Below are 26,980 nucleotides of genomic sequence, written 5' to 3'. Positions count from 1 at the left end.
TCCCAATTATAAGAATTTGTAAAAGGAGCACTGCAAATAGAGGAAAGATTATATAAATGTGGAAATGCATCATAAAAGAAGCATCTCATGCTCACAAGTCCTTCCAGAACTGGATTTTAGAACCATCCCCAATGTGTAGTAAGTCAAAGACATAAAACTGAGATAAGTCTGTTCTCAATATAGAAAACATTCAACACCCCGCCCCCTACCCAAAACTTACCATTCCAACCATATCTATGAAGCCCATATTTGCTCTTGATCACCTTATGCCAAAGGGATTCAAGTTCTAAAGGAAAATGGCATGGCTTGCCCCAATCTTTCTTTAGATCTAGCCACGTCTAGGCTTAAGGGAAAATAGCTAAAATTGCACCCATCTAAGCTCTTAGGGTGAGTTCGCACTTCCCCCACCCCACTTTTCTACCTCAGCTTCTCCTTTTAAAAATAAAAGTAGGGTATAATGCACTTGGGTGACAGCTTTTTCAACTTTTATAAAGACAGCCTTTAGCTTTTCTGGGGAACTTTTGAAAGCTACAGATTTGAAGCTTTTAAAAACTAAAAGCTAGCTTTTTTCCCAGATAATTATTCTATTCCACTGTTGCCCTTCATTTTTTTTCAAATATTACAAAGTTATCAATGCATAATTACATTTTCTAAAAATAAATATCCATTTTAGTCATTTTCAATATGTTTAGCACCTTACAACTTTTTTACCGAACACAGACAAATTTTTCTTTTTAACAGCACCCTTTTCGTAGGGGGACCAAACAATTTTTACAGCTATCTCAGTTAGCACCTTTTCATAAGTTCTTTTCTAAAAGTTCCTTTTCAAAAGCCACAGGGGGGCAAACTAAGCTTAACAATGACCTCCATAACAGGATCACAAAAAGAATTAGCATTACAATTACCTCTCAAAGAAAGACCTAAGCAAGTCATAGGCCACTCCTCCTAGAAGCATAATGAGAGACGTCATGTGCACTCAAATTTAAACCAAGCAAGCTGGACATGAACAAATTAATCCAAGAGAAGAACCCCAAAAATATTTAGAACAGGAAACCTCAAAACCATCATTCAAAAAAAAAAGAATATTAACATCAACAAAGTGGAGACACAAAACAGAAACCTCCTCCCTACTCATACCAAATCCCCTCCAAATAACCTAAAGCCTCACATCCAAGTAATACCCTACTCAAGATATCAGCAACTAAAGCAAACAGAATAAAAAACAAAGGATCACTTTGACAGAAGCTCCTTGAAGCCAAGAACCAAGCTCCTAGATTGACCATTAACAACCACTAGAAATAGAGAACCCCTAATCCACTAACTCCACATATCCCCAAAACCCTATCCAAAAAAAAAAAAACAACTAACTCTATCGTAGGCCTTTTCAAAATCAAACCCTACAAGTACCTTCTCCAAGAATCCTCACAATTCACAACTTCAACAACAAAAAATGGAAATGAACAAAAAGCAAATAAGCATGCCATGGAGAATCACTACAAGGAAATTCCTTGACTTCCACTCATTTAGTTTAAACTTTGGAGTACATTCACATTCACTCCCTCCACATATTCCCAAACCCTGTCCAAAAATGCCCCACTAACTCTATTGTAAACCTTTTTAAAATCCAACTTAACAACAACCCCCTTCATATTCCTTTTCCTAGTCACGAACAAAAAGCAAATAAGCACGCCATGGAGAACCATTAGAGGGTAAGTCCCTAACTGCTCATATAGTTTGAACCTTGAAGCACAATGACATTCACTTGTTTCCCAGAATCCTACCCAAAAAACCCACTCACTTTATCACAGGCCTTTTCAAAATCCAACTAAACAACCCCTTCCTATTCCTTCTCCTAGAATCCTATATGCCTTCAATAGAAAAAAATGGAAATGAACTTCTACAATGAATATTTTTTGTAATTGTGAATTGCCAACCTAGGGCTTGGTTCAAGTACTCTGACGGATTGAAGCAAGGGAACCCTCTTTCTCCTTTCCTGTCTATGAGGTTGATGTGTTGAATAGGTTGATTAGTCATGCTCGAAGCCTAGATGTGATTCATGGTCTTAGGGTAAGAAAAGAGGAGGTTGTAAATCCTACCTTCAGGTTGCGGATGACACCATTCTTTTTCTCAAAGGTTGCCATGAAATTCTGAAAGGTTTAAACTTTTCTCGGAATTGTCAAGAAAAGTTGAACATGTATAAGAGTGGGTTGGCTGGTATTAACATGGGCAAAAGTGATTCACAATGGTTAATTATGTCAGCAGGCCATCCAATTTTAGATTGGCCTTTGACTTCTTTAGTATCCCTCTTGGAGGTAAACCTAGTTCTACTTTTTGGGATCCAATGGTGGAGAAAGTGGGTAGAAAGTTAAGGGGAGGGGGGGGGGGACGAGGGCTTATATATCCATAGAAGGCCGTATTACAAGCCCTTGAAGGTTTATCCACTTGTTCCTCATTTTTTTCTATCCTCTTACCCAGGCAGATTGGGCAATGGGAATCTCATTTGGTTCTGGGAGGATATTTGGGTGTGTGAGCTTTTTTCTGAACTTGTTGATTCCTCGTCTTTTTTTTTTTTTTCTTTTCCCATTTTAGAAAAAATATGTAATAAGAAAGAAAATGGATTACAGCCAAAGTGACGACAAGGAATCCCAAAAAAAAAATGAAAATTAGAAAATAAAAAAAATCAAATAAGATTTAAACAAGAAAACCCTCTTTCAAGCTCCAACCCTTCCATCATAATTCACCAAGCACTGCAAATTACTAGTTCACTTTGGCTCTTCTTCACCATACTTTTATCACCATCAAGTCAAAATCCATTGCCCAGATCAGATAGCCACAAGACCATCTTATCCACTAATTGCTGAGCTTCAAAATCCTTCCCATTAAGCTCCTCCACAGGAGTAGGCAGTATTCTATCCTCACACTACTGCTCTTTATCCATTCCATCATCCTATAAAATAGAAAATCCCTCCAAACGTTCCATTGGAGATGGCAGCACAAACAATATATTCCCAAGTAAATCAAATGAGTTAAAACTGTGTCCATAATGTTCCTCAACCTCATCCTAAAGTAACCCCCAGTCACAAGCAAACTCACTAGTGACTTCACTGTCATTATCCCGAGACATCACCCCATTTTTCTTATTCTCCTTACCCTTGCTAATCCTCTCAACTATAGCATGCTTTTGAGCATTTGGAGCCTCCACAACACATAAATGTCACTCTGCATTTCTCCTTAAAAATTTGGTTGTCATCCTACTATAATAAGCTCACTTCCCTTCAAATCTTTTTCTCATCTCAACACCCATCTCAACGGCCTTCCAACAAGCATAAACCTTAAGACCCCTAACCTTATGAGATGAAAGATTTTTTCCCCCCAAACCATCAATTTTACCCTGAAACTTGTCCACGCCAGCTTCTTAGTCCTTGAGAACCCCCTCCGGCCTCTTCAAAAGCAACCAATGGAAGCTCACTTGTCTCCCACTAAAGGTATTGAAGCATCAACCAAACTCTCTGAGTTGTCTGAATTGAATCTGGCTTCTACAGAATTACTGCCCTCCAAGACTCAAAAGACTAATATCTCTTGCCTGAGATGAGAGCATAGCCGACTGCTCTTTCTCCAACTGCGAAACAACTGTAGTAGGATTCTACAACTTTACCATTATGTGGCTTTTGGCTAGTATTGAACACTATTTTTAGTTAGCAGAGCTAATTTTGGCCCCAATGACTCAAAATAGAGTTTTGTGTGAGCTTTGGGCCTGCCAAGCTTGAAATGGATATTGGACCTGCTTTGTAGAAGATTATTTGACTAAAACCATGGGCTGACTGTTTAAATTATTTGGATCTTTAGCACTCAAAATTTGACCTAAAAACAAAGTAATGTTAATGATAGCCAGCCCAACCCACTCCAAGCCCACTCCATTACCCTTGGAGTCCCAGGCCCCAACCCTCTCTATGTCACAAACCCTAACTGCAACTAAGTTCTCTGGACTAGCAGCAGCCGCACCCACTGGAGATCACACCACACCTCCACAAGTGCCGCAACGCCACGCACCCAATCAAATCTTTGGCAACAAATGTCCCATCATCAAATCCTTTCAACTCCATTGATCATTTGATTTTAAAGATTTATTCCCGACCACACTCCTGAAATTGTGATCCTTCCTCACCTACCTCCAAAACTTCAAAAACCGTTCGCCAACTCACCCCTTTCAAGCCTCTAGTATGAAGATAGAATACCTCCTGCTAGTCAAACGCACTCCAACTACAAGAAATTTACCTCTGTAGCTGTTTAATTGCTACCCAATATTGAAATCAGCCAAAAAAATTTTGTATCGAGTGAAAATCCTCCAATCTGAAGAAGGTATGAGGACAAATCATGGCCCCATCATGAAGCTACTGCAGTGATCCTAATCCATCAACCCATACATCAGGATCTCTCCTCCAATTGGAGAAAACCTATTTCCCCAACCATTCAATGCAAATCTTGCTTTTAATCTGCAAAAACTTGAGGAGATTCTCCTCCATACCTACCTTTGACCAAATCCATGGAAAAGGATGAGGAAGAAACAAAATGAAGACTGCCATTAGTTCATAATGCCTCCATTAATTCCTTACATTTTTTTAGAGGGGAACTCTTTCCTGGAATTTTCCATTTCTTCATAAATCTCAATGAAGGAGAACTTGATGAGATCACTATTTTGTTGAGGGTTTTGGATTCTTTTGTTTCTCAAATGAAGAAGACTCTAGAATTTGGATTGGGGATGTTTCCAGTTCTTTTACCATGAAATTTTTTTTCCTTATCATTTGTTGAAATCTTCTAGTTCTCCTTTTTTTGCTTTGAATAATGTTATTTGGAAGGCTTTGACTCTTTTTAAGAGCAGGGCTTCCATGTGAGATTAGGCTCTCAGCAGGATTAACACTAACAATCCATTGCATGCAAAGAGGAATTATAAGGCATTCAGTCTAGATATTAAGGAGGCCTTATAAGGCATCAGCCTGGATACTTGCATTATGTGTTCAGAATATAGTGAAACAAGTGAGCACTTTTTGCTCCATTTTTTGGGTGGTGAGAAGCTTGGAGACAACCTTTTTATGTTTTGAAGAGGCAATGACTATCAAAGCTTTCCTCATGATGAGGTCTGAGGTTTTGGGAGGAGTGAGAAAGGGACGGTGTTATGGAAGTGTGTTGTGTTCACTCTTTTTTGGACTTTGTGGTTTGAAAGGAATACTAGGATCTTTAATTGAAAAACAAGTCCTTCCCATTTATCATGGGATAGAGTTGTTTTTCTTGCTTCTTTTTGGGCACACTCTTTGGAGTTTTTTTCTGAGAGTTTTGTTGTCAGATATTTAGAGGGATTGGATGAGGGGTGGGGGGGCTTAATTGTACTTGTATGTTTTGTCGCTTTATAGGGATGTCTTATTCTCCAATCTTTGCAATTCTTTCTCCTTTCTTTTATTTTTCTATAAAAAGAAACAGAAATTAACAAAAAGAAAATAAGAATGGTATGGAGAACCATAAAAGGGAAAGTCCCAAACTTCAACTCATTAAGTTTGAACTTTGAAGTACAATCACATTCACATATAACATAAATAGAATTTCTTTTGAAACCTTTAAAAGATCATAAATAACAACCCTTTTACATGGTTGAATTCTGCAACAGGAAAAACATGTTGATTGTCTCTACAAACTACAAAGGCAGTTCCTCAAAAAAAAAAAAAACAATAAAATGAATGAGAATTGACATAAGTAGAACTTTTCATCTAAAGAAAGCAAAAGCGCAGGGACATACCATTGTCGCACAGCATTAAGTATCAATGGTAACAAGGAAGCATTAAAATAATAAAATATAAACATTCAAATGAACAAGAATTGGCAAAATCACAGGAACATACCATTGTTGCACAGCATTAAGTAACAATGATAATAAGGCAACATGAAAACCAATAGCATTATCAAGCAAAACAAATCCAACTTCCAGTTCATCCATCTCGCCCTACAATTAAAAAAGGAATAGAACAAATTAGAACAACAAATTTATTTTTTCAAAGCCCCTAAACAATCTATCACATCTTAACCATGAACAAAAATCGAGGTTTCAACATTCTGCAAATTTTTTTTTTTTGGAGAGAAGAAGAAAATATTATTAGTACTAAAAATCAGAATACATGATTTAGAGGACAAGAAGTCCTCCTCAGAAAACTATGGGGTAAAAAAACTATAATACAGCAAAGATAGAACATAAAAACAGAAAAAACAATATAAGTATCCATCACAAAGTGCTGCCCTCCAATATCTAATGAGATCGGACAGCAAAAGACCCGAAAAGAACAACATTCCGAACAACTTGATGTTTATTCTAGCAAGAATACCATAGGAAATCAACAAACATGCAATGACCATACAATGCATAACCATAACAATGCCTTGATCTACTGAAGAAAGGATGGAACCAAAATTTATTCCTTACCAAAAAAATACATATTGGATATCAACATTCCGAACAACTTGTTGTTTATTCTAGCAAGAATACCATAGGAAATCAACAAACATGCAATGATCATACAGTGCATAACCATAACAATGCCTTGATCTACAGAAGAAAGGATGGAACCAAAATTTATTCCTTACCACAAAAAATACATATTGGATATTTTCCCCCTGAAAAAAATCTAAATTCCATGTCACTCCATGACATACATCTCCCTGTCTCTCAAATCCTATGCATATATTTAGCAGCTAGTTACAAAACAAATAAAATATTTTAGCATTCAGTTTCCAAGCCTCGACTCAATGGTAACAGTGTTACATCCAAACTTGAAGGTTACAGGGAAATAGTCTCTCCAAGCACAGAGGTAAGATTGTGTACATCTTGCCCTCCCTAGACCACTGATGGCATGGGAGCCTTGTGCAGTGTTTGTGGCATTTATTTTATTTATTTGTTTATTCTGTTTCAGAGACTGTCGTAATAATATTCAAAACTCAGTTCATAAATGTAAAACTGCATTCAGCATTAACAGTTAATGCTTAATTTTATCAACTGCTCCTTCATGGAAAATCTGATTCGGATTTTTTCTTTTTCTTTTTGTCTTCATCTGTGTGTGTGTCTCCATGCTTGTGGATGAAGGAAGGGGGCTTGCATGGAGAAGAAAGAAAATTTGCACCAAAACTCACATCAAGGCCTAACATTTAACCTTTTTTGGTGTTCTGTACATACTACATGTTATGCAGTCCATGCATGTTTGTAAATATAGAAAGCTGCTAGACATGTATATGAAAAAGGGATAGCTTATCCATATTTAAAAATATAGGCAGAAACCTTTAAGGTTTCAAAATATCATTTCCAGCTAGGTGTTGATGACTTAAGAAAGAATAGAAATTTGAAGCTTTAAAGCAATGCAAATTTCTTATGTCCATGAGCTGTGAGCCTGTGCACAAGGGATTGTGTTTTTCCTGGTCCAAATTAAAGATTGCCAAATTGTTCTTTCCTGATTGTGCATGCTTGTGCATTTTCCCCCACAAGGACCATTTTTCTTTCAAGAATGTTTTTTATATTTTAATCAAGCAAAAGAAAGTGTTGCATACATCCAAAAGAACAATGCTGATATACACCCAGCAAAATAATAAAGCGCGAATGAAGAATTAAAAAAATGTGTTACAAGCTATGTTGTATGTAGTTATATACATGTTTTGGAAGGGAACTGAATGAGAGAGAAACTAATGAGCTTGCTTCTTCGATTATCATGCTTGATTCTTTTCTAATATCGCCCTTGGTCTTTTTGGAAAGCTTGAGTTCCTTCAAAGATCAAGGCCTTTTCTTGGACTACCATCCTTGAGAAAATCAATACTAATGATTCACTTTAGAAGCAAAGACCCAACAAAGCCCTATCTCCTAATGTTGTCCTCTGGAATAATTTTTTTTGGGGATTTTTGGAGAAAATTGGAAGGGCCAAGATTCTTGAGAAAATCAATACTAATGATTCACTTCAGAAGCAAAGGCCCAACAAAGCCCTATCTCCTGATGTTTGTGTCCTCCGGAATAATTTTTTTTGGGGATTTTTGGAGAAAATTGGGTGGGCCAAGATTCTTTTGAGTGCTTCTATTATTGAGTTTGGAGGTTCTGCTAAGAGGAAAGAGAGGAAAGTTATGTGGTGGTGTGCTGTTCTGGCTATTATTTGGTGCATTTGGTCAGAACCTTCAAAGGTGTAGCCACTTACAATAATATGCTTTGGAGCAAAGTGGTCTTCTTGGCGTCCCTTTGGTGTTCGGCAAATGGATTGGCTATTATTTGGTGCATTTGGTTGGAAAAGAAATGCTAGAATCCTTAAAGATGTTGCCACTTCCAGTAATATGCTTTAGAGCAGAGTAGTCTTCTTGGCATCCCTTTGGTGTTTTCTTTCAGCATGTTTCTTTGGAAGACTTGCAGCGAGATCGGCTGATGTTACGTACTTACATTAGTGATTTGTCTTGTGTTTACTCTCTTTTGTTTGGCTACTTTACTGTTGTAATGGGAGGGTATGTTTTCCTCCCTAGTTATTTTTATTATCCCATTTTTGCAACTGTAGTCCTTTATTCCTTTAATACATTTCTTTGTTTATCCAAAAAAAAATGTCCAATAGAGCTTCTCAATGGACCACTAACCAAATAAGAAGTAAGATATGATCCCTGGTTTGATCTGAGGCATTTCAGCACCAATTAAGAGGTTTACCAAACATGGTTGTTTCACTCTACTTTAGATCAAGAGCCTGGTCTCTCTTAAGAGGCAACTAAGTGTTAACAAATGAGGCTGAAGATTTGCATATTACCTAAATCTACTCCCCACCCCCAGCCCCTCAACTCATTTAAGAATAGGATGGGTGTTGCACTCTTGGAGAAAGTATCATTTGTTCCCCAAGCTACAAAATATAAGGCATGGAGCACAGCCATTGGCCTTTAATTTGTGATAGGATCCAACACAAAACTTAACCCATAGTTATCAGAAAATGCTAACATCCTACTGAATCACAAAATGGTACGAATATATTGAAACATGGTACATTTTCATATGGACCGCTAAATCTAATGACCCAACATTTTAATTCAACATTTTTCACATAGCATATTTTTTATTAGTAAGTGGAGAATTATTGCATTATAATTCTAGTTGCACTCATTACTAATTTATTTCACAAAAGGAAATCTCTTCTAGATTTACACACACCTCAACATCCTCTTCAAGATATACAAGTGTCATTACATATTTTTCAACAATTTATCTATAATACATTATCCTTAATGTTCCACATTTTAAAGCAACAGTGATCTCATTCCTGCTTCATGAACCAAGACATATTACGTTCTAGGTAACAAACTGACTTAAAACATTTTTTTCTCAACATCCTCTTCAAGATGTATAAGTGTGCCATTACATATTTTTCACCAATTTATCTATAATACATCACCCCTAGTGTTCCACATTTTAAAGCATGTCTCGCCATTACATATTTTTCACCAACTTATCTATAATACATTACCCCTAGTGTTCCACATTTTAAAGCATGTCTCATACAGCGATCTCATTCCTGCTTTATGAAACAAGACATTACGTTCTACGTAACAAACTGACTTAAAACATTTTTTCTTATTTTCTAGTTGTTGGAAATGCTTCTCTTATCCTGAATTCTAAACACTAGCTTATCTATTGTAGGTTCATTTTCTATAACAATTTCAGACAAGCCTACTAACTGATTTCCTTAGAATTTCCAGTTATCTTCGCCTTAGATAAAAAACAACCCAAAATCACCAAATCTATTTCAAAATTGCAACAACAATATTTTAAATCGACTTCCTAGTAAGCCTGTTCACTAAGCTAATATAAGCAAAAGAACCTTGTTCTCGAGATAGCCCCATTTGTTCAATATTTCCGCCCACCAGATTTACCCAAGAATACAAGATGTTATGATTTTGATTGCTAAAATGCCCGGAAGAGAAATAAAATAAGCAATAGGGCTATATATATATAATTGTGTCCATGTGCACCAACTCATTGCAAAACGCAACAATGGAATTGGAGCAGTAATTAAGAAAAATCCCCAAGTCCAACCCAAGCACATTAAATAATAATACATAAATGTACCCAAATAATTCCAACACTGATTGAAGACATACCAAGTGGAAACAATACTATCAAACTGTAGAGCTGAAGATACGAGAAGACAGAAGCACGCCAAGCAAGTGCGCGCACAATGTGTACGAGTGTGAGGGGAGAGAGAGAGAGAGAGAGAGAGAGATTCGCATTGCCAATAAGCAGTCGAAAATGGAAAGAAAAATCAAATTTGAAGAAGAATGGCAGGGCACAGTAGATCAAGCACAATACAAAACCCTGGGGACAATTTCATCTATACCAACATGTAGAATGCATGCGTAAAGAAAAAAAGAAAAGAAAGGAAACTAACTCTTTAGAGAGAAGCGGGATGATCTCGAAGAGGACGAGCTGAAGAAGGTTACAGGAGAAGGCGAAGACGACGCTGAAGATGATCTGAACCAGAGCCCTCTTCTCCTCGTACTCCTTATACAGCCTTCGATTCAAAAACCATAGCCCCGCCCATCCCAGAAGGCACAGCGACCCCACCACCACCACACCCTCATACACTGCCCATCCCCACCCCATCTCTCTCTCTCTCTCTCTCTCTCTCTCTTTCCCTCTTCAATCGATTTTGCAGAGAAGAAGAAAATAAAGAAGAAACATTTCAATAGCTTTTGCTTATGAAATTCGGTTTGGTCGATCTTGAAGAGTAACTTGGAGTTGAGCATGTTTCCAACATCCAAACCCGAAAATTCGGGTTGACCCGAATACGTTTCCAGCTGCGTTGGGCTTGAATGGGCCCAGGTAGTTATTGGGTTTAGGAGTATAAATTTCAAATTTTAAATATGTATAGATTTAAAATAATTTAATTTTTTTTATTTTAATTTATTATAAATTAAATATTTAAGTCTATAATTTAAATTTTAGTCAAGTCCGACGACTCGACTCAACTCGATTCGAATACACACCTATGCTTAATAGATCAATTATCTTCCTAAATATTGTAAAAATTAAGACCAACACAATGAAAAAACCTGTAGAAGACATGGGGGAGGGGTGACCAATACTAAATGTCATCTTCTCCTCCTTTTTTACCACATCATATTCTTCTTATTATTATTCATCACTAATCAAGGTCACAATTTAAGGTGAGGCAAATTAAATTCTTATTAGGCTATTCTACAACAAATATGTCAATAGGTTTAATATTCTTACCTAGAAACAAATAAGAAAGATACGATCATTATAAGGATTACATTGATCCAAATGTAGCATAGTTTGCTAATGTTCAAATAAATAAATTATAAATGCTTTATTATAATATAATCAATGGTCCTTAAGTGCCACAAAATACAAGGTCTAATAATAGCAATATTTCAATAAATCAATCCCATTCAATTAATTTACAACCATGGCAATACCATTGAGCCTTTTTTTTTTTTTTTTTTTTTTTGTCAACTCCCATTACCATGCTTTTGCAAAACATACCTACAACAAAGAAAATTAGAAGATGTTTGGTAGGTTTGCTAAGACTTGGGTCCTTAACTAACAAAGATAAAATTTATAAATCTAACTACTTCCAAGTTCAGTAGAATAGTGAGTAAGTCGGGTGTCAATCCTTAAGGACTATAATGTAGTGGTTTACCAAATTAATCTAATTTACTATGTTGAAACAAGAAGAAAAGATTGAATTTGGGTTTTCTATTTAAACTAAGAAAGCGATTAAAATTGAATTAAATTTCTTATGAAAAAGCAATTCCCTAGTTATGAATCCACCCTAAGCCTTTAATGTGCAATAACTAGGTTTGGTCAATTATCCATACTAGGGTTTCAATGGTCAAGTAATTCGCTTGAGTAGCATAGCATAGCCAAGTTCGCACCAATCATCCGGAGCACGATTGGAAGAACAGGGTATACCCTATCTAGTGAACACAGATTCCTCTCTAACAATCGTACCCCATTATGCACAATTGACTGAATCCTAGCTATGCTGTTCTAGGCCAGGCTTTCATCACAACCAAAGAATCGAATGAATTAGCTACTTATCGTGCATGAAATCAAACATAAAGACAAGGTAATGAAGAAGGCAATTGAAAGTATAACTTCTATTGAAATTCAAAATATAAAGAAAGCAGGAATGAAAATACAATTGAACTTGCAATTCAAAATTAAATAAAGCAATGTAAATTGATGATTAAAAGAAAACTATTCTAAACAGCACCAAAAGGAGCCCGAGGGGACTCAAGGGAACCTCGAAGAACCAAAAGGGAGCCTTAATCATCCATTTGAAGTTTTATTTTATACCCCTTAGGGTTTACACACGATCAAATTCAAATCAGGAAACATTCGCCAAAAATCTCACATAGTAGATTTCTGAACTCAATCGAAGTCGACCTAGTAGCACTCCAAGATCTCCTCGTCGCGCCTTGGTTGACACCTTTTGGAAAATATTCAATTACTTATTTGTTTAGTTGATGGCATCGTCGACTAGGTCGCACGTCCAAGGTCTTTTGGTCGCACCCTAGTCAAGGCATTCTAGAAAATCCTCAACTAGCTATCACTCTGGAGTCTTCCAGCTAGACCTGGTCACCCCTTGTGACTGCTTGGTCACACCACATGGTTGATCAGGGTCATACTATTGTAGTTTAATCCAAGCCTTGGAGTCAAGCACTTGGTCGAGCCTTGTGCTTCCACATTATTGCATTGACTCCTTGCATTGCTTAACTCCTTGATTTAAGCTCTGATTTCTTGAAACATGAAACATACCATGTGTAACTCCGAACAATGATAAGAAGTGATAATTACGGAGTAAATAAAGACATCGAATAGGTAAATGAGGGCCTAAATAAACATATTTAGGAACACATCACAACCCCCAACTTATACTTTGCTAGTCCTCGAGTAAAGAAAAACTAAGAAAAATTTACAGAGAAAAAAAAAAAACAAATTCCTAACTACCTCCTCTTTCGCAGGAAACACGATTGCATTTACCATATGCAATAAGGTTTTGACCCCCTACATGGCCCTAGTGGATGAGTTGTAGTTTAGTGAGGGTTTTCAAGGTGATACCCACAAACACGTATCTAAGTGAACATCAATTAAGCTCAAACAAGTAACACACACACTCCTACTACTTCACATACAGACATATAGCATCATTACAAACATCTCTCTACAAATAAATCCATTATAAAGACAACTTCAAAGGAAATCACCCATACATGCCTGAACAAGATAGTTATAAAGATATCATAACCCTCAGAGAATTAATCAACAATTCTAATGCAGAGTTAATATCATCGTATAAATATTAGTATAAACAAGCATAATCATAAGGCAGGAGTAAAGTGAATGATTCATTTCACTCGAATAATCCTCGCACACCTACAGAACAATTGTCTTAACTCAGCCTTGTCGGTATACTCTCAAAAACACTCATAAAAATGGGGTCACTCCCGTATGTGAGGAAAAACTTGCATGGTCAAACATCTCACATACATCAAAGAACCAACGAAGAAAATGGAGCAAACGAGTCTTAGGAGAATGGGATCCAGCCTAATACTGAGGTGTCGGGTTCTTTCCCCTTGCACCTTCTCACCTACTCGCCACATCCTACCAAGACCACCCTAGGTCAATAATTCATAAACCACGCATAGATCCATTCATATGTGTTGGCCTAACAAGGCTTAATCTCGTTTTAATGATAACAAATCAAGGTTACTTAAGACTTAAGTGTCTTTGTGAGCATACTTGAAGAGCTTAAATGATATGTACACTTCAAGTCATGAATCATGAAGAATATAAAGAAATCAAGTTATGTGGGACATGAAGCTCGTTGAAGCAGTGCATAAAACTCAAAAGAAATCTTGGAAGCTTCACAACATGAAGACTTAGGAACCTAGATAAAATAATCACATGAAAGTCTCATATAAGTACTTCAAATTCCAATATTGAATGTTTGAAGCTCCTAGGATATGTCATTGGACTTAGATGCCTGATTTTATACATGGAAAATATTTTCTTAAAGTTCAAAATAAGTTTTCCAATATATGAAATTAAGTTTGGAACCAAAACATTGAAAAACAAGTGTTGTTGAAAAGATAGGCGACCATAGTGAAACTGACTTTGAAAATATGCAAACTGAATAGGCACAAGCGACTGACCTATCGGGCATAAACAACTGACCCTTCGAGTACAATCAATTGATGCGTATGTTTAAACTATTAAACGCACTGATCTTATTTTTATATCTTGCTTGATTAGTTTCCAAATTAAGACTAAACTTGAGGGAAACTTTTTGAAACCCTAGTGCACTATTTAAACATCATATTCTCACACATTAGGGTAACAAAAAAGAGAATGACATGCACATATTTTTGAAAATACTCTTTGGTTATACTATTGTTGTGTTCTTGCTGAATACTCACAAAAAACCGATTTGATCTTTCGAAATTCACACTCTTGAATCAATTCTGGTGATATACTTACGAGCTTTAACTTTCATATTATTTTATTTGTAGTTTTTTTTATTCTAACATGTACTAATCTACTCATTTGAGGAGCTTTCTCTTGTACAAGCAATTGTTGCTTTGATTGTATTGTTTTGACGATTCAGGTATTGTTAATCATTGCCTAGCGATAGGATTGTTCTCGTTAGAGAGGCAAGCTCCACCTTGAATGGAGAGAGGTTTTACTTCACATAGTTAAAGAAGTTGGGAAAGGTAATCCTCACAGCGGATTGCTTGGAGTGTTCTGTAGTTCGCCACAGTCAAGGCGAACGAAACCAAATGCGTCAATTTCATATAAGGCAAAAGTTTTTTTTTTTTTCAGATATGAGGGATAGGTTTTTGAATAAAGAGGTTCTGGACATCTAAGATTCAAATTGTTCGGGGAAAGAAAGAGTGAGAAGTGAGTTTTTTAGGGACACAAAAATCTGAACCGAGGTTTCAGATTGTTCGGGGAAAACCCGAAGTAGAATAGGGTTCCAATGAGATGAAGATTTGAGAGTCTAAGGTTCTAGATCACTCGTAGAAGAGAGAGTTTCAAAAAAAGAGAACAGTGAGTTTCAGAGGGAGGCAAAACAAAGATTTGTAACCCTAGGGTTTCAGATCGCTCAAGGAGAGTTTTAGAGAGAGAAGAGAGAGTCTCGGAGGAGAGAGAGAGAGAGTGGGATATTGGGCGAGAAGGTCAGATTTTACCTTTTATATGATTAGCCTCGCAGCCACAAGAGCACGACACATGGCATGCCATCCTCCACACCTTCATGGTATTACGCGACTTCTTATCAACCGTTCAATATGTGCTTTCACACGACGGACAGGATCGTGCCATGTCAATGATCCGAGTCACTTTTGACCGTCCCACCCTGTGGCTAACATGTGGCCAAGTGAAGTCACTATGACGTCAGAACCTGCAAGCTTAAATAACTGTATATGAATGTCTTGTGTACGCTACGCATCTTCACCCGAAGACGGCACATGGCTTGGTCTGATGAGTCAGACCAGTTCTCTGCAAACCATTTGATCCATTGAACCAGTTTGAACCAACCTTGTATTTTCTTTATTTATTTTTCATATTACATTATTTATTTGAGTTAAAATTTTGAGAAAAACATGGAAAATCATAAAAATCAATGAATAATTTTGAAAAATATTTTTGATGTCAGAAAATTGTTTTTGCACACTCTTTATCTAGAAAAAAAAAATAAAAAATGGTTCCCAAAATCTCCTAGAAAATTTTGAAAATATTGTTTAATATTTAGAAAAATTATATAAAATTTGAAAATAAATCTAGGAGTTATTTTCATAAAATATTTTCTCGATTTTTATCCTTATGATTTCAAAAAAGGAGCATGGGCTTTTCAAACTTTATGTGTCCTAGTTCTGAGGGATGCTCTAGTATAAATATACTATGTAAATATGTGAATATTAGTGTGGTTTATTGGCCTGTACTTTAGTATTTTGTAAATTTACAAAGGGAGTAAAATAAAAGACTATAAAATTTAATTAGGGATAATTTTCAATTAATTAGGTATTGTTTATAGATTGGGTATGTAGGGGGTGCTAGTATCTTCCCCTCACATAACCGAATTCTCAATCCTAATCATGGTAACGCAGACCGATTCTACCCTTAATTGGGTAGTAATCATGTGTTATAACCACACTCCAAAAGGTTAGTGGCGACTCCAACTTCAATTTTTCTTAAAAATCATAAATCATTTTTTATTCGTCCACCCCGGGGCACCCTCGCTCCTAGGACATCGTAACAATGCAAAAGGCAAAATTATCGGTATTGATAAAGTCGGTAAGAAATCCTCCTTGGAGATTGATGATGTTTTAGTGGTAGAAGAGTTAAAACATAATCTGTTTAGCATTAGTCAACTAAGTGACAAAGGTTTTGAAGTAACTTTCAAACAAAACAAATGCATAGTTGAACATAGTGAAAAGCATAAAACTTTGTTTATTGCTAATCAGGTTGACAACATATACTGCATTAACATTGAAAACCTGATATCTCAAGAAGTTGAATGCTTCACAACCATAAATGAAGCTAGTTGGCTGTGGCATAGGAGATTAGGACATGCTAGTATAGATATGTTCTCCAAATTAGCAAAAAAAAACTTAGTCAGGGGTTTACCTAGCACTAAGTTTGTTGAGGACAAGGTGTGTGATGCCTGTCAACTTGGAAAGCAAACCAAGACAAGTTTCAAGAAGAAGAAAAAGCATATCTCTACTGGTAGGCCACTAGAACTTATTCATTTATGCCTTTTTAGCCCAACCAGAACTCAAAGCTTAGGAGGAAAACAATACGCATTCGTCATAGTTGATGACTACTCCAGGTGTAACGCCCTAACTTAGTCTGCCAGGGAATGTTGTGTCTCTCCTTTTCCACCTGGACTAGACAACAAGGGGGCAGGCCTTATCAGACTAATGACTGGCCTCATAGACCAACACGTGTCCTTTTCAGTGTGTTTTGTTCTCACTCACACACTTCCTAAGAAAACTTCCCAGAAGGTCACCCATCCCAAGATTACTCCAAGCCAAGCACACTTAACCATGTAGTTCTTATGGGAAGGCTCCCGAAAAGAAAGGTGCACCTTGTTGATATGGGTAGTAACATCAAATCCTTTTTAAGCCTTTCTTTCCCAGGGTATCATATTCTCTCCCACTTACAAAATGCAACGTCCTTGTTGCAAACCTACATTTCCAAACCCAGGAGATGTGAATCTCATCACACGTTCGGTTGGGTAATCGACTCTAATACTATTTTGTAACGCCCCAACCTAGGTCTACCAGGGAGCACTGTGTCTCTCCTCCTCCACCTGGACCAAACAACAGGGGATGGGCCTTATCGGACTAATGATTGACCCCATAGACCAACACGTGTCCTTTTCAGTGTGTTATGTCCTCACTCACACACTTCCTGAGAAAACTTCCCAAAAGGTCACCTATCCCAAGATTACTCCAAACCAAGCATGCTTAACAATGGAGTTTTTATGGGAAAGTTCCCAAAAAGAAAGGTGCACCTTGTTGATATGGGTAGTAACATCAAATCCTTTTTAAGCTTTTCTTCCACGGGGTATCACACTAGGTTTACGTGGGTACTTTTCTTATCCTCCAAGGATGAAGCGAGTAAGATGTTGATCAACTTGTGTAAGAAGCTTCAAAATGAAAAAGGGTATGATGTTCAAAATATTAGGAGTGGTCAAGGTAGAGAGTTCAAAAATAAAGATGTTGAGAACTATTGTGAAATATCTCACAACTTCTCAGCTCCTCATACACCTCAACAAAATGGAGTTGTTGAACTAAAAAATAGGTTACTTCAAGAGATGGCTAGGACCATGTTGAACGAACATAATCTGCCTAAATATTTTTGGACTGAAGCGGTGAACACTACATGCTATGTGATGAACAGAGTCTCACTTAGGACTAGCCTAGAAAAGACCCCATACGAACTCTGGAAAGGAAAAAAATCGAATATATCTTACTTCCATGTTTTTGGATGTAAGTGTTTTGTCTTAAATGACAAAGAGATGCTAGGAAAGTTTGATGTCAAATCAGATGAAGGAATCTTTCTAGGATATGCTGTGAACAACAAAGCCTTTAGAGTCTACAACAAAAGAACCCTTTCAGTTGTAGAATCAATTCATGTAACATTTGATGAGTCTAATTTATTCTCTTCTAAATCTATTGATGTTGATGAAGTAGAAGTAAGAAAAAGTTTAGAACACCTAACAATTCAGGAAGTAAAAGATGAGAGTAATGAAATAAGCACACTTGTAAATAATAACTCTCAAAGTCAGTCTGAATTACCTAAGGAGTGGAAGTTTGTAAGGAATCATCCCAAAGATCAAATTATAGGTGAACCTTCACGAGGAGTGTCCACTAGATCATCATTAAAGAATCTGTGCGATCATTGTGCGTTCCTATCTCAAGAGGTACCCAAGAACATAAATTAGGCAATTAATGATGAATCATGGATGGTAGCCATGCAAGAGGATTTAAATCAATTTGAGAGGAATAATGTTTGGAACTTTGTTCCTAGACTTGTTGATCACTCAGTAATTGACACCAAATGGGTGTTTAGGAACAAAAAGGATGAAAACAAAACTATTGTCAATAATAAGGCTAGATTGGTAGCTCAAGGCTACAATCAGGAAGAAGGAAACATTAATTTGAATGAGTGGTTGAGCTAAGAGTATATGTTAATAAAAAATGTTGAAGGTCAGGCAACTGACCCTTCATCATCAGTTGACTGCACCTATACTGACTTGTGAGATACACAAGTCAGGCGACTGACTCTTCGAGCATAGTCGATTGACCCGCGACAGTGTATATATTTACTGTTCGTAAAAACCCTAACTTCTCACATCTTAGTCAACTGACCGTATATCTCCACTCTTCCAAAGTATCTCTCTTTCATCTTTAAATCATATTTCACGAAAATTCAACTGAATAAACCTCAAAATATCCTATAATCTTTCATTCACACTTTATTTTAAAGGATTTCACCTGTTAGTTTCTTCAAAAGCATGCCTAGAACCAAGCTTATGGTGACCCAAGGTTCCTCCTTTGGAAAAGACGATACAAACAACTGTAAGAAATGGTTGATGATGCCTCACACAAAGAAAATCTATGAGAAGCATCTTCAATCTACCGAACCCATATTCGGTAAGGATTTAGACGTTGAATTTTTTAAAGAAGAGTTTGCAGATATTTTACTATTGTTTAATGCCTTGGGTTGGGAACAATTCATAACCTATCAAGCTAGAGGAATGCATCCAAATCTAGTAAAGCTTTTTTACGCAAATATGGTGAAGGGAGAAACTGTATGTGTGATACCCCGTGGAAGAAAGGCTTAAAAAAGGATTTGATGTTGCTAACCATATCAACAAGGTGCAAATTTCTTTTCGGGAGCCTTCCCATAAGAACTTCACAATTAAGCGTGCTTGGCTTGAAGTAATCTTGGGATGGGTGACCTTCTAGGAAGTTTTCTCAGGAAGTGTGTGAGTGAGGACAAAACACACTGAAAAGGACACATGTTGGTCTATGGGGCTAGTCATTAGTCTGATAAGGCCCACCCCCTGCTGTTTGGTCCAGGTCGAGGAGGAGAGACGCGGTACTCCTTGACAGACCCAGGTTAGGGCATTACATAATGGTATCAGAGCAATTACCCAGCCGAAAAGTGTGATGAGATTCACATTGCCTAGGTTTGGAAATGTGGGTTTGCAACGATGACATTGTGTTCTATAAGTGGGGGAGAATGTGATATCCCGTGGAAGAAAGGCTTAAAAAAGGGTTTGATGTGTAATGACCTACTCATTAATTTAACATTTTTTTAAAAAAATTTTCTTGTATATCATAAACATCATTTGTTTGAAATATTACTAAAAATACCTCAGGCTCAAAGGAGCACTAGGGAAATCTTGTATGTCATACACACCTAAGCAGCGGTAACAAGAAACTGTAAACTGTCATATATACAATACCAAAAAACTATAATATTCTAAAGTATATTTACAACCCAAAATACCCAGTGACAATGTCAAAACCCCGGGATCTATCCCAAATTACTGGCACCAAGAATACATCTACCCTTCCAGTAAGGGTAGCACAAGACAACCTCTACCCGCGAGCCTGGTCTGCTCGTTTTGGATCTCCTGAAAAATAGTAAGTCACTGGGATGAGCCAACGCTCAGTAAGAGGAAATATGAGAGGGTGATTCAGATATTAAAAGATATGTTGCGGGCGTGCGTGCTAGATTTTGGGGGTAGTTGGACACAGTATATGCCGCTGGTAGAGTTTGCATATAATAGCAACTATCAGGCTAGCATTGGCATGTCACCTTATGAGGCACTCTATGGTAGGAGGTGTCGTTCTTATCTATACTGGGATGAGATGGGTGAGAGGCGAGTGTTGGGACTAGAAATAGTGCTGCAAGCATATGATAAAATTTGGCTCATCAGAGACAGGATCAGTGCAGCTTAGAGTCAGCAGAAAAGCCACACCGATATGCACCGCCGGGAGTTAGAATTTAAAATAGGAGACCAAGTGTTTCTAAAGATAGCGCCACTGAAGGGAGTTATGAGGTTTGGGAGGAAGGGTAAGTTGAGCCCTAGGTTCATTGGCCCTTTCAAGATTCTTGAAAGAGTAGGGTCAGTTGCCTATCAACTGGCTTTACCACCATCTTTATTTAGAATTCACGACATATTTCATGTTTTCATGTTAAGTAAATACGTCTTAGATCCCTCCCATGTCATCAGTTATGTCGAGTTAGGACTCAGTGATACGTTGCCCGGGAGCGCCAGAATTAGTTTCAATCTAATGTTTCTCCATTTATTTTGATTTCTCTCATAATTTAAAAACACAAAAAATATAATATTTTAAAAAACAAAAACAAAAAAAATTTGATCATCCTTGTCTGCTGCTATATTGGTGACTGTCTGCTGTTTGGGATGATGTTTGATGCCTTGGGTTAGAGACATTTCATATAGGCTATACAAACTTTCACCTAATACAGGTAGTAGGGTTCTTGTTTCTGTTGTAAGTGAGGACATTGAAATTAATTTGAATGATCTTTTTGAAGATAATTTTGAGGAAAATATGGTCGAACATCCACCTGCACCACACACTTTGAAAGACTTTTTGCTGCTTACACGCACCACTACACTATCCTGTATTGCTTTGCCAAATAATGCACTGAATTTCACCATTAAGCATGGTATGTTGTCAGTAATACCTTAGTTCCACGAGATGGATTCTAAGAGTCCTTATCAGCATCTGACCGATTTTGAGTTGGCAAGTACTACCTTCATTACTAGAGCAGGAACTGATGATTACATTAAGCTTCGTTTATTTCCTTTTTCCTTGAAGGATAAAGCAAAAATCTGGTTTAATTCTTTAAGACCTAACTCTATCTCTGATTGGACTGACATGCAACGTGAGTTCTTACATAATTTTTTTCCTTTTCAAATAACCCAATTCCTACAGAAGCAAATCAGTCAGTTTATGCAGAGAGGTGATGAGACTTTCCAAACTTGTTGGGAAAGGTTCAAAGAGCTGATAAATATTTGTCCGCATCATGGGTTTGAGTCTTGGAGGCTGGTAAATTATTTCTACACTGTCCTCACTCTTGATTGTAAGCAGTTTGTTCAAACTATGTGTAATGGGAAGTTCTTCAGCAAGGAGCCAGATGAGGCACTAGCATTCTTTGATTACTTAGCTGCAAGTGCACAACAATGGAATACATGATCTGATCAGGCACCAATGGCAGTGCAACCTCTCAGGGCAATTGGTGGTGGAGGTAGATATGAGGTAAAGGAGGAAACCGATATCTAGGCTCGTATTGCTGCATTAACTAGGAGGGTAAAGGTTATGGAGTTAGAGAAGGTGAAAGCAGCGAAATCAGTTGAGGTTTGCTCTCTATACGCCGACTCTAGCCATAAGGCCCAAGATTGTCCGATCATGACGGTAGTACAAGAGAATATGTCTGATCAGATTTAGTTAGTAAATTGGGTTAGCAGAGCTCCCAATCAGCCCTTCTCAAACACTTACAATCCGGGATGGAGGAATCACCCAAAATTTTCATGGAGGAATGATCAGGCTAGTCAATCTTCTTCATAGTTTCAGCAGCCTCCCCAATCTTTTGCACCAGAGTCTTAGCACCCGTATCGCCCACATTCGATTTCTTAGCACTACTCACCTCCAAGGTTTCCATCTAATGTTGCACCCATTCCACCGAAAAGGTCTCTTGAGGATACTCTTCAGCAGTTCATGCAAATTCAGGCCACAAGTAACAATGAACTGCGAGGTGCCATTAATAAGATAAGTACATAGTTGAGTACCTTAGAGAAGGGGAAATTTCTAGCGCAGCCTCAGCCTAATCCTCAGGTATACCGATAGCAACAACAGCCAGTGCATAATGTTTCAGGGGATTCTATTAAGATGGCAAAGGCTGTCATTACTTTGAGAAGTGGGAAGGAAGTCCCCTGACCTGAGATATCTACTGAAAGGCAAATAGTTGTCCCAACACTAGAAGTTGCAGTTGAGGCAGATGAGGCTAAAAAAAATCAAAGGAAGTAAGTCCAGAATTGAAGAAGTCAGTCGACGTGGAGGCCGAGATCAGTAAGGAGTACCGACCTGTGGTACCCTATCCTTAGAGGTTGATAGCTGGTTAAAAGAACAAATACCATACTAAGATTCAGAAGATCTTCAAGTAAGTGAAAATCAATATCCTTCTGGATGCCATTCAATAGGTTCCTTCATATGCAAAATTTTTGAAGGACTTATGCACAGTGAAGAGGAAATTGAATGTAAACAAGAAGGCTTTCTTGATAGAGTAGGTCAGTGCATTGATATTAAGTGAAACTCCTTAGAAACTCAGAGATCCTGATTCTCCCACCATCTCCATTATGATCGGTGAATCTCGCATCGAGAGAGCTCTACTTGATTTGGGGAGTAGTGTGAACTTGATACCATTCTCAATATATGAGCAGCTGGGGTTAGGTGAGTTGAAGAAGACCTTCATTGTGCTAAAGTTGGCTGACAGATCAGTGAAGGTACCACGAGGTGTTATTGAGGATGTATTGGTTCAAGTTGACAAATTCTACTACCCGGTGGACTTTGTGGTTTTGGATATACAGCAGCCTATCTCTACCATTTCCCAAGCACCTGTGGAGTGTTGATCAATTGCCGAAGTGGAGTGTTGAAGTTCACATTCGGGAATATGACATTGGAGATGAACGTGTTCAATGCTTGCAAGATGCCTAGTGGTTGTGATGACTCTGAGGTATGCACAGTTGATGTGATATATGATTTTGATATTTTAGAGTTGTTATCAGTGTTTGGTTCTAACAGTGCATTTGAGAATGACTCTCCTGAGCAGCCTGATGTTTTTGATGAGACAGTTCCTTTGTCTAGAGAGTTGACAAAATATGAGGGGTAGTGCATGGAGATAGATGGTTCCCCTTAGTTGTTAGATGCAGGTTATATGAGTATTTGGCGTAAGACAACTTTTGAAGCTCTTGACTTACCATAAGTCATTAAGTCATCAAAAGAAGAACTGCCTACACTTAAGTTGAAGCCACTACCTGAGGACTTGAAATATGTTTTTCTAGGCCCAGATGAGGGAACATTCCCTGTGGTAATTTTTTATCATCTTAATTTGAAGTAGGAAATTGAGTTATTGCAGGTATTGAGGCAGTATCGAGGAGCAATAGGCTGGACTATTGTAGACATCAAGGATATTGATCCTGCAATCTGTACTCACAACATCTTTCTAGAAGGAGATGCAAGGCTAGTTCATGATGCGCAACGGAGATTGAATCCAACCATGAAAGAAGTGGCAAAGAAAGAAGTGGTAAAACTATTAGCCATTGACATGATCTATCCTATATCCAACAGCGAGTGGGTAAGCCCGACACAGGTAGTACCAAAAAAATTTGGTTTGACTGTCATTGAGAATGCTAGTGGAGAGTTGATCACATCTAGGAAAGTAACGGATTGGAGAATGTGCATTGATTATCGTAAATTAAATTCGGTTAGCCGAAAAGATCATTTCCCGTTACCCTTCCTAGATCAGATACTAGAAAAAGTAGCTTGTAATGCTTTTTATTGTTTTCTGGATGGTTTTTTGGATGCCATTCAGATTATGCAATGCACCCGCTACTTTCCAGCGTTGCATGATGAATATTTTCTCTAACATGTTAGATGCGATATGTGAATTTTTCACGGATGATTTTTCTGTGTTTGGTAAGTCCTTTGATACTTGTTTGAAAAACTTGACTACTATCCTAAAAAGATGTGAAGAAAAGAACTTCTTGTTGAATTGGGAAAAGTGCCAGTTTATGGTAAGTAGTGATTTGGTACTTGGCTATTTAGTTTCTAAGTGTGGTACGGAGGTCAATAAAGTCAAAGTAGAGTTGATTTCCCAATTACTTGTCCCTAAGACAGTGAGGGATATCCATTTTTTCCTTGGCTATGCCGACTTCTATAGGCGTTTTATTCAGAATTTTAGTAGTATTGCTAAATCACTGTGTTCTTTATTGCAAACTGAGACTGAATTTTTATGGACTGATGCATGCCAACAAGATTTTGAGATACTGAAAAAATATTTGACCATGGTGCCCATAATTTGTCCGGGATAACTCTATTTTTGTGCTAAAAAAAATAATGGTATAATTATCTCTAGGGCTTTACTTAAACTAAAATACCCAGCTTTTCCTAAAACATATATATAATAAATTCAAAATTTCCATTTCCATATGCCTAAATACTCAGAAAAACATACATATTATTCGTGTAATCACATGCTAAAATTTAATCGGTTAAATTTATGAAAATGACTGACATAATTTGTTCCCCTTGCCTTACCCTAGGAGTGGTGCCTACAATGCCGAAACCACGAAATCTCCTAGATTAAAATGTTGGTGACTGAAATTGGAACCCAAGGATATTTTTCGTTCTTTAATCGGTGTACGCTTGCTAAGAAAATTTGAGGAGAGAGAAAGGGAGTTTGAGGGGAGAGGGAGAGAGAGAGAGAGAGAGAGAGAGAGAGAGAGAGAGAGTGTGTGTGTGTGTGTCACGCCCCGAACCCGCAGGTGGGTCCTAGGTGTGAGTTTGGTAACCTAACCTGTCTCTGTATTAATTTAAAACATACATGATACAATACAAAAAGAGGGTCTGACCCCGTGGGGTCAACGGAAGCCCATATACATATACATAAACATCCATACTCATCAAAATACGTAGCGGAATACAGTCTTTCTATACATAAACGGTATCATACCAAATTCTATACCATACAAGGATATACGTCCCTATGAATACATACATACTAAGGGTGTCTACAAAATCCATCACGACAACTCGGTTATAAAAAGTCGTACCTATCAGGCACTAGTAGTAGCTAAACGACACCCCTCGCTTCCGGACGCTAGGATGTTGGTTTTGGCTACCCAAAGGACCTAAAAAACATTTATATATAATCGGGGTGAGACACCTCTCAGTAAGGAAGAAAATAGGTTATATCAATGTGTGACATACTAGTGTTATTTTACATACTTCATAACACTATAAAATACAATACAGTTTGAAACATTTTCATATAGCTTCATACAATTACATACAGTTCCAATATTTTCACAAAATCATTCCAGTACATACGATACCCAAAACATACGGTCAGTGTCGTCACACTAGTACGCAACTACACAAGGTCACCTAGTCTCATAGCGATTACATTGCTACATATGCAACTACGTTGTGACGACCTAGGCCCACAATGATTACATTGCTCTATACACAACTATACAAGGTCACCCAAGTCTCACAACGATTACATTGCTACATACGCAGCTACAATGTGACGATCGGGGCCCACAGTGATTACATTGCTCCATACGGTGTAGAACACACCCTTCGATGACCAGCTGGAACATACTGGTGATATTTCACACCCCGAATATAGAGCCGACCACTCTCACCCACGGTAGTTAACCGATACATGGCGCAGCGTACGGTAATTAGCCGCCACATAACTATTTCGGTGTACAGTAATTAGCCGCCCCTAGCCGATTTCACAAAACTTGGAATCATTTTGGAGCTCATACTCCTATACATATCAGCGTACGGTAATAAGCCGCCACATAACTGTTTTACAACATTCCTGGAACAATTTCATACAACCATACATACCACACTTATTTGGTTTACGGCAAATCATATCGTTTACAAATTCGAGTATACAGTTTATGAAAATATGGATTACGGTCACCTCAATAACACAGTTTTAACATTATCAACAGTTTTCCAAACAAAATAGAGATGATTCCCGAAATCCCTAATTTTCTCGAAAACTGTAATCCGAAAATCCTGTATTTTTACTAGATAGATTTTCCCAAACAAGTAGTCAAATCATACATACGATCGTAGCCTAGAAGCTTACCAATCTCAATTTCGAAAATAAACTGATATAAATAGAATCCCCTTACCGTAACCCGAATTCCAATTACGAACTCTACGGTCCCCAAAACTACGAACTGAAACTCCAAAACCTACATACCACAGTACAATACATGCTTACAACTTGTACTACTACACATATACTGAATCATAAATGAAAACCGAGCCTTACCTCAATTTTAGCCCAAAACCCAAAAATCTCCGAAACGAGATTCCGATCCACTAGAAACGTAAAGAATCCTTTCCTGATCCTCGTAGTAACGTTGGATTTACGAATCAGGCAACGAATGGCAAAGAAAACTAGAGAGAGAGTGTAGGGAGAGTTCTAGAGAGAGAGTTTAGGGAAACTTAGTCCCAAAGCAACCCAAAATATCATTTATAGCACCTTTGACCCAAGTGACTTCGTCGACGAGGAGTCGACGAATTAGCGTCCTCGTTGACGAATCCGCCACTAGCCTCG

The 26,980-nt window shown here is 37.6% G+C and overlaps 1 protein-coding gene across 2 annotated transcripts in view; it reads right to left on the bottom strand.

Moving 5' to 3' along the window:
* LOC131159282 (GPCR-type G protein 1) overlaps positions 1-10,788 on the bottom strand; it is a 97,005-nt gene extending 86,217 nt beyond the window's left edge. Inside the window, exons 1-2 of one of the 2 annotated variants that reach the window (XR_009137776.1) lie at positions 10,431-10,732; positions 5,892-5,992 (exon numbers count right to left, since the gene is read on the bottom strand). Coding sequence is in view for 1 of the 2 variants with exons in the window: in XM_058114037.1 (XP_057970020.1) it covers positions 5,892-5,992; positions 10,431-10,645 (316 nt within the window). In the remaining variant the exon portion in view is untranslated. Of the gene's footprint in view, positions 1-5,891; positions 5,993-10,430 lie in introns of both variants that reach the window. The other variant, XM_058114037.1, reaches the window with a different exon arrangement.
* Between the last annotated feature and the right edge of the window lie 16,192 nt (positions 10,789-26,980).

Source organism: Malania oleifera, chromosome 7 (genome assembly GCF_029873635.1).
Source record: "Malania oleifera isolate guangnan ecotype guangnan chromosome 7, ASM2987363v1, whole genome shotgun sequence".
NCBI classification, from domain to species: Eukaryota; Viridiplantae; Streptophyta; class Magnoliopsida; order Santalales; family Ximeniaceae; genus Malania; species Malania oleifera.
This window is presented reverse-complemented; position numbering and strand designations above follow the sequence as displayed.